This window comes from Wyeomyia smithii, chromosome 3, assembly GCF_029784165.1.
Source record: "Wyeomyia smithii strain HCP4-BCI-WySm-NY-G18 chromosome 3, ASM2978416v1, whole genome shotgun sequence".
Classification (NCBI taxonomy): Eukaryota; Metazoa; Arthropoda; class Insecta; order Diptera; family Culicidae; genus Wyeomyia; species Wyeomyia smithii.
Window position 1 is genome coordinate 165,024,058 of NC_073696.1, and position 9,698 is coordinate 165,033,755.

A 9,698-nucleotide genomic window follows, 5' to 3' on the forward strand; every position below is an offset into this window, starting at 1 on the left:
ATGATTTTTTGATGAAGTTTGATACGAAAATAAATTTCCCTGAGTTTGAACATATTTCAACTTAAGGGGCAACAATGGCGCCATTTTGAATTTTTGAGAAACCGGTAATTTTTGTGATTTTTTCGACGCCATTTTGTTTTGAAGCCATATATCAAAATTCTAAGAGTTTGTCCACATATTAGCATCCTTTAACCCATCTTTTGAAAAAAACAGATCTTAAATCGGACAAAAACTGAGCTCAAAACGGTGATTCAAAGAAACCGGTTTTGGCATAGTTTTAGTATATTTCACAAAGCAAAATAATATCGATTATTTCTGAGTATTATTGGTAATTCGCTAATATCTTAAAGTGGTAGTCAAATTATATCTTATTTTGAGTAAAAAAGTCTCAGAAATCGAATGGTAGGTGTCTGATCAACGTAAACGTATAATTATAGGAACCTTTATCGACACCAAAAACCCCTACATACAAATTTTCACGTCGATCGGTTCGGTAGTTTTCGAGCCTATATGGATCAGACAGACAGACCGGACTGCATTTTTATATGTATAGATTACAACATCAATTTTTAAGAACCTTAAGAATGAATAGACATTTATTGGATTGAAGCGTTCATGTAAATCTATTTTTACAAATAATAAGTTTGAATGAGAAAGGCAGGGTCTTACCGCTAGGTGGATTAATTTAGGTTTTTAAAATGAAGGATAGAAATTCGAAACCTTCGACAAAGTTGCACGCAGAAACATTTACCACAACTTTCTCGAAAACACTGGCTGTCTATCTCAGTGTTCTCAAAAAATAAATTTTACATATCACTTCTAGGTGAATTAATCACTAAATCGACCATTCTAAAAGAAGTGCAATAAAATACATAGAAACTATTCCAAATAAAGTATATCACTGAAATCAAATCTGAGAACGCTATTATTATAGAGCACAAAATCGGTAAAATAAAACACTGTGGATTGGGCGAATGGTTCTCAAGAAACAGCCAAAACTTCAACAGAATGAAAAGTTCAATCAAAATTTATGAAATTCACAAGCAAGTAACTTCTTGTGACTATTCTATTATATTAGACACAGAAACAAGTTGGGACTCTAGTGTCATGGGTGTAGCCAGAATTTCGATTAGGGGGGGGGGGGAGTTCTTCAAAATTTTGGAAGTAAAAAAATGGTATTTTGAAGTATAGAAATAAATACTAGTAGTTCGGAATCTACACGGATTTACCCGGTACTTTTGCCGCTGGAATGTCCTTAGTGGATCACCTGAAAAACCTGTGCAATTCCACGCAGCATAGGCCAAGCATTTTAATCCTTTTTTTTTGTCCGGCTGATACTTTACACAGATGTTTCAATGGGCTAAAAATGTCGTTTTGTGTTAACGTATGCGTTAAAAAATGGACTTTTTTCGGATGGTGGTAAAAAAATAACTAAGACAGATAATTGAGTTTCATAAATTTCCTATGGAAGGTAATTATGTTAGCTTACTTGCAAAAAAAATCTACGATCTTGCGTGCGGCCTTCCGGCAGTTAACCGGAACATTCGCCATGGCGGACGGTAATAAACTTCATACGAAGTGCTTTGCCCAACTGGGATAAATGTGCAATATAAGTCATTTTTGATCTCCATTTTTAAAAGTGGTAAAAATCAGACGTTAAAAACTATCGCGGAGTTGCAATAATTTCGTGCATTCCTAAATTATTTAAGGCTATAATCAATCAACGTATCTTTTCACAAGCAAACAATTTGATTTCCTGCAAACAAGACAGTTTTATTAAAGGTCGGCCAACGGCCACAAATTTGTTAAATTCTCGCAATTGATAAAGGTAACCAAGTTGATGCATTGTATACTGATTCTAGTAAGGCATTCGATAGAGTTGACATCCGTCTCCTGCTCTTCAAATTATCTAAGATAGGATTTAACCCGAGTCTTTTGAAAAGGATTCAGTCATACTTGAAAGAACACAAAAAGTAAGATTCAAACGTAGCTAATCATCAGTAGTAGTGCCACAATGCTCTTATCTAGGTCCACTGCTATTTATCTTATTTGTAAACGATGTAGAAGATATTTTGAGCAAATTGAATGTTTTAATATACGCAGACGACGTGAAATTTTTTCTTGAAATACGTAAAGATTCAGACCTTGAGGTATTTCAACGTGAAGTTGATAATTTTCACACATGGTGCGTAAAAAGATTGTTGGAACTCAATGTGAAAAAAAGTATTCCATTTCTTTTACCAGGGAACATAGAATAACACACAGAGCAATAACTATAGATATGTAAACAGTTAAAAGGAGCAGTCAAGTTAGAGATCGAGGAGTTACACTCGACTCCAAATTAACCTTTGCTGATCATTATAATAACATTATATATAAGGCAAGTAATATGCTCGGATTTATAAAAAAATTTAGTTTGCACTTCAAAGATCCATACACAATCAAAACATTGTACATTGCTCACGTTAAGCCCCTGCTTGAATATTGTAGCATATGGTAGTTTGGTCACAAAAGCAATTTTTTATGTATGCTTTGGGAAAGCTAGGTTGGACCATTCTACCTTTACCTTCCTATGAGGCACGTTGCATGTTAATGAATCTAGATGGACTTAAAAAAGCGACGCGAATTCGCAATGGTAGCTTCTATAAACCATATAATTGCACAACGAGTAAACAGCACATAAATTCTAACGAATTTGAACTATTATGCTCCCACTCGTTCTCTAAGGAATAGGAATTTGTTTTATATCAGTACCTAATCAAAGAACAAATCATGGCCAAAATGAACCTCTCAACAGAATGATGTTATGTTATAACAAATATTGTGAATTAATCGATGTAACAATAAATAAAACTACACTAAAGAAAATATTTTTTTCCAAAAAAAAGGTTTTTCAGAGTATACGTTTTTTGGAAAGACAAAATTGTTATCTACTACTTTGCCTAAGACGTCATATCGATCAAACAAATCGTTTTAGCCTTAAAAAAAATTTGTGATCATCAATACCCTCCCAAAAAAGCATTTTTGAATAGCTCTGCAAAAAAGAGTCAGGTTCCAAAAAATTAAACCAATTGCACAAAATGGCATCTTTTGCTTATAGAAACGTCTATGCAAAGTTTAGAAATGACAATTTAAATAAAAATTAAACGGGGACATTTTTTGTACAACTGCTCTATGGACTATCTCACCAAATCTTCTTAACCTCACTTTTTTGACAGTTAGTGGTAACTTTGTTTACATTTTTGACTTTGCGCTTTTTTCTGATGGAGAAATCGTGTGCGTTGTGGAAATGTTGCTCAATTTATAGTTGTTCTTAGTGAACTGTCACCTCCCGCACAACATTTAAAGGGCATTCTGATCACAATTGAAATGATCTGATATAATTGAGAACCAAACTAGTAGCTGTCCAACTCAGGTGCGTGACATCACCGTGCGATGATCTATAGTGGAAAAAAAATTCGGAGACTATACACCGGATTCTCTTTTTGCACGATCTTTTTTTCACACGAATTGTTTTTAAACGTTTTTTTTGCACGGTTTCTCGAAATAACACGGTTTTTCTAAACACGCTTGTTTTTTCACGGGATGCATTCCTTGTGTATGAAAAAACTGCATCCGATTCTCTTTTTGCACGGTCACGAAATTTTTTTACGCGCCTTATTTTGCACGGTTTCTTGAAATGCAATTCTGTATGCGTGCTGTGTGTGTGTGCGTGTGTGTGTATGTGCGTGTGTGTGTGCGTGTGTGGGTGTTTGTGTGTGTGTGTGTGTTTGTGTGTGTGTGTGTGTGTGTGTGTGTGTGTGTGTGTGTATGTGTGTGTGTGTGTGTGTGTGTGGGTGGGTGGGTGTGTGTGAGTGTGTGTGTGTGGGTGTGTGTGTATGTAACACTCTCCCATTCTCACTCGATTTTCTCAGCGATGGCTGGACCGATTTCCATGGAGTTCATTGCAAATGAAAGTTCTAGTTGCCACATAAGACCCTATTGAATTATTGTAATCGGATTTTTAGTTTCGAGGTTATGTATCAAAATGTGAAAATCACACAACTTTATGATCTCAGAAAATAGACAACAGATTTGAACAAAATTTGTATCAAGAGAAAGGGCTTGTTTTTTTAACCATTTGTAAAACAATTTCATAATGATTGGACATGTAGTTCAAAAGTTATGCAAACTGTTATGCAACTGTTTAAACTCACTCACTTTTCTCAGAGATGGCTGGATCGATTTACACAAAATTAGTGTAAAATGGAAGGTCTTGCCCCATAAGACCCTATTAAATTTTATTGTTATTGGACTTTAACTTTGTCCGTTATGTATAATAATGTGAAATCAGGCTGTGAAAAGAAACATGTTTCTAAGACTGCTTGAACTCACTCACATTTCTCAGAAATGGATGGACCGATTTTCACTAAATAAGTTGCAATAGAAAGGTCTAGTTGCTTGATGAAACCCTATTGAATTTTATTATCATCGGACTGTAACTTTGTCTATCATGTATCAAAATGTAAAAGTTATAAAACTCCATTATCTCAGAAACTACACAACCGATTTGAACAAAATAGCTATCAAATGAACGTACTATCTTCAAAACCCCATGTATCGTGCCATGTCAAATAAATGTTGTGTGAAAAAAAAATCTTCAAAACCCATAACTAACGAGTTTTATCATGATTGAACATGTAGTTAAAAGGTTATGAAAAGAAACGTGTTCAGAAAACTTTTTAAATTCACTCGTTTTGCCAAAGGAGGCTGGACTGATTTCCACAAACTTAGTTTCAAATTAAAAGTTTAGTTGCTTTATTCGTACCCATTTCGTTTGATTATAACACTGGTTGACAAAATCGAAAAAAACTGCTGCTCTAAAGATCACATTAGTTGCCCTAGAAAGAAAAAAATTCACAGGAATGGTTCAAAAGCCCTAATTCTTAATTTTCTTCAAGTTGAACTTCGGGGCCACACTTGTGTTGACCAGTGTAGTCGGATTTTTATTTTAACCATTAAATTGTGTCAAATTGTAAAAAATATTGAAAGACTATTCTCTCACGATTACACGACTTATTTAAAGAAAACAAGTGTCAAACGAGCAGGTTGTGCCTCAAACATACAAAAAAACAAAACCCAAAGGCTGTTTGAAACAAGCGGCTTTGATCAAAGTTCGAAATTAAGAGTCATTACGATAGAAAGACTATTTATTTAGTACAAATATTACGTCAAATTTCAAAATTTTATGCTTTAATTATTCCTTCAAATACAACATCAATATTCTTAAATCCAAAGAGTTGATATACCTTTATTGGATTGTATTTGGCAATTGAAGGATGTTTGCCAGAAAGTCACAAATTCGGATTTCAAAATGTAGTATGGAGTTGATTCCTGACCTCTGAGCATCATCCTGGGTACTGAAAAACTCACATTGGGTGAAGTTTTTCCCTTTTAGACTGGTTTCCAGAAACCGGAAGCTACTGTCTAGAAATTTAAAATCATACCGCGTCCCCAAATCGTATTGGATGGTATTTGTCACATTAGGCTGTTGATCGGAAACTGTCGCCATCTTCGTCATCGAAATACCCAGATTTTACAGTTCGGCAATTTTATGATGGATTTTATGATTATCAGGCAACCAGAAGTGGTCATCTGGATTAAAAATGGGGTTTGAGGTCGGATTCTGGCCACTGGGTATAATCCAGGTTTTAATGGTATTTGGCGATTCATGGTCTCCGTAGTTCTGTGGTTAGCGATGTCGGTCGGCTAGCTCTACCCACCCGGTTGTGATATCGGGTTCGATTCCCGATCGAGATCGATAATATCATTCAAATTAATGTATAATACAACATTTAATTATACATTATTTGAAATCTACTGACTAAAGTTGACATGAACAATCTAAATATTATAACACAGTATATGAGTACAAATCGATTATACCACGATCAAAAACAAAATCGCATCATATATTTGAAAAAAATTAATGTTATTTGCATGTATGTATATGTGTTAATGTATGTTCATATGTGTGTGAATGTTATATTTTAAACGTTAGGTATAGTTGTGCTGTTGGCTACCAAAAATTTGTTGTTTAAAATAAATAATAAATCTAGCAGAAATCATCATGGTGTATTTAAAATTATTTAAAAAAATAATAAAATTATGTTATAAGTATTTTAACTAGAACCACCCCTAAACACTGTTTTACAAACCTTTGATTATATTTTCAACGCAGTAAAAACAAATGAAAATAGATTCAGTTGAACTTGAGGATTTAGAAAAAACAATTATCTTCCATATTTCTATTCAAAGCTTTGTTAATTAAAGCACTTTAGTGCAGTGAGTGGGAGTGTTAAACGGTTCATATGGAAAGTAAAACACTTTGATCGGTTGTCGCACGGATCCCGTCGCAGCTGTAGGGATCAATACGACGAACCTATTTCCTGAGAAACAAGATTTCGTGTCATTGAATATATTGACATGAGATGAATCGTACTTTTGCTTACCTTTTTCATAAACGACATAACGTTTGTTGGCAACATGATCGATGATTATTTATGTGCAATTATATCATTGAACAAATATCGAAAAATGGCATGTACGCAATAATTTTTCACTGATTCGATGTGTATTCACTACTTCATTAAACAATACAGAAAAAACACCATGCTCTAAATTCGCTCTCAGGACAATTTATCTCACTACTCACTTTTTATATCGTATTCAGTATCCTGATAAAATGAAAATTATCGATTATGAAAATTTACGTAATTGTTACAGCAATGTTTTTTTTTTTTAAATATAATATGTAATAGAAATTTAACTACAAAACAAGATCCACAAAGCCTTATTTGAGTGTTTTTAATACAAAAGCGTCACAACTGATGCTGTTTATTTGTATCATAGCTCATTTTTTACACCTTCGTCGTTACCATCCAGAGCTAATTGTGATTGAAACAGTATTGCCACTGCAACCAAAGTATCAAAAGTTTTTATGCACTTTTCAGAAATGCTCTAAAAGATAAAAATTCACTTTTTGAGCGTCGTTTAATGTGTTTTCATATGATTATTTAATATATTTTTCACTAGCTGTGGTAAAGCCACAGCTTAAGAATGTTTATTGCACTTTTTTTAAATAGTTTACATTTTAGTAAAATAATCTACACAATGAAATGCAATATAAGATTACTTTTGACCGTATACCTGTAGCGCTCATCTCAGACTGGGGAAAAATTCAAATAATTTCGCATCCTTGGGACCTGTCTCTTCTCTATTCCATATTGCATGGGAGATCCTTGTTTCTGTAATCATGCGCAATGACTCGGAGTATTTCAACAAGCGGCATTATACATTTCATGAACCATAATGAAACCATAACACAAACGTTTATTTTTATAGACAAACACGCATATGAATAAGTATATTTTGTTGTGTAATTTAAACAAAGGCATATTTTTAGTCTTTTGTGCCGAATCCTGACGGAACAGAATAAAATGTCAAAAAATATTCTTTTTATGAGCCAATTCTATATAATTCCTAGATTCGGCGATCATGTCGATGTTTATTTTGCTCAGTACAACCATCAAAAACAATTCAATTTAAAAACAATGTTTTTCATAACAAAAGGGGGTACTGTTTGGAACTCAATTCAAGTCAATTATTTCATATGGTCAAGCATAAATGGTTCTGCAATTAAGGCTCATTTTTCGCAAAGATTTTAACCAGCCCGTCAGAAAAAACGAAGGAAGACATACAATTAACCTATCTGCTAGTTTCCTAATTTACTTTACAACTATGAAGAGAGCTGATAGTAGTTATTATAGATTAAAATTGTTGATATTTGAATTTGACATAACATCTAATATTTTAAGTAAATCTGAGAAATTCATATACACCAAAAACTTGAAAAACGCATTGTGAATTTTACTCTAACTCGTTGTAAGCGTTTTCTTCCTTGTTAAACAACAGCTTGATCAAATTTATACGAATTTTTGTTGATTAAAACATATATATATATATATATATATATATATATATATATATATATATATATATATATATATATATATATATATATATATATATATATATATGTATATATATATATCCAGAACGTGAGGCGGCAGGCGACGGGTAGAGCCAATACTCCGACCGTCCGCGGGTGGAAGACATCGCATTTCGATGCCGAGGTATTTGCAGAAGCAATGAGAAGAGAGCGCGAGGGGGGCAGTTGGCTCCGCCCGAGTGCTGACCAATTAGTTGCCACATTATCGCGGGCGTGCGACGCCACCATGCCTAGGACCCGCCAACCTAGGAATGGTAAGTCACCGGTATACTGGTGGACCGACGCGATAGCGGACCTCCGTAGCGCGTGCCTCCGTGCAAGACGGATGTTGCAACGTGCACGTACCGATGCACAGAGGGTAGAGCGCCGTGTAGTATTCGGATCTGCAAGATCGGCGCTTAAAAGTGCGATAAAGGCGAGCAAAAGGGCCTGCTTCGATAGGCTATGCGCGAGTGCCAATACGAATCCGTGGGGCAACGCCTACAGAGTCGTAATGGCGAAGACCAAAGGCGTGTTGGCGCCTGCAGAGCGATCACCAGCGATGCTGGAGCGCATCATCGAGGGACTCTTTCCACGACACGAGCCAAATCCTAGGCCTCCGGTTGCTGAGTCTCACGTCCGACGTTCCAGTATCTCAGACACAGACCAGGGATGGTCGGCCAACCTGCCGGGCATCCAATCCGTGAGAGACGGCAGCCGTGCAGAGGTTGTGGAGGAGGTAAGGGTTACGAATGAGGAACTCATCGTGATCGCCAACTCCCTAAAGGTGAGCAAGGCACCGGGACCGGATGGAATCCCGAACTTGGCCATCAGGACGGCCATGAAAGTGGCCCCTGATCTATTTCGAGCAGTCATGCAGAAGTGCCTGGATGACTGCCTCTTTCCGGACAGGTGGAAGCGACAGAGATTGGTGCTGTTGCCGAAGGCTGGGAAACCGCCAGGGGACCCATCGGCATACAGACCTATCTGTCTGCTGGACACTACGGGCAAGGTGCTTGAGAGGATTATCCTCAACAGACTGGTGAAGTACACAGAGGGTGTAAACGGTCTGGCAAGTAACCAGTTCGGCTTCCGGAAAGGTAGATCCACGCTGGATGCTATTCTCTCTGTCACCAAGACGGCAGAGGTAGCACTCCAGCGTAAGAGTTGGGGCATTCGCTATTGCGCAATCGTCACGCTTGACGTGAAGAATGCATTCAATAGCGCCAGTTGAAACTCCATAGCGCTCGCGCTTAGGAGCATCCACGTACCGGTGTCGTTGTACAAGATTTTGGAAAATTATTTCCAGAATCGGGTACTAGTTTACAACACGGAGGAGGGTCAGAAGTGCGTCCCAATCACCGCAGGGGTACCGCAAGGTTCCATCCTGGGCCCGGTGTTGTGGAATGTCATGTATGACGGGGTGTTGAAACTAAAGTTCCCTGTAGGGGTTGTGATCGTCGGTTTCGCAGACGACATCACGCTAGAGGTCTACGGCGAGTCGATCGAAGAGGTCGAGTTGACGGCCGCGCACTGCATACCCAAGGTCGAAGACTGGATGCGCTCTAGGAAACTGGAGTTAGCGCACCATAAAACGGAGGTTACGGTTGTGAACAACCGCAAATTAGAGCAACAGGCGGTGGTCAGAGTCGGTGACTGCACCATTACC

General features: G+C 36.9%; 1 protein-coding gene across 1 annotated transcript in view; it reads right to left on the bottom strand.

The window, feature by feature from the left end:
- The window catches only part of LOC129730682 (uncharacterized), an 87,898-nt gene extending 80,643 nt beyond the window's left edge, over window positions 1–7,255 (bottom strand). Inside the window, exons 1-2 of the mRNA XM_055690214.1 lie at window positions 7,175–7,255; window positions 6,492–6,716 (exon numbers count right to left, since the gene is read on the bottom strand). Coding sequence (XP_055546189.1) covers window positions 6,492–6,527 — 36 coding nt within the window. The 5' untranslated portion in view covers window positions 6,528–6,716; window positions 7,175–7,255. The remainder of the gene's footprint in view (window positions 1–6,491; window positions 6,717–7,174) is intronic.
- Window positions 7,256–9,698: the final 2,443 nt, after the last annotated feature.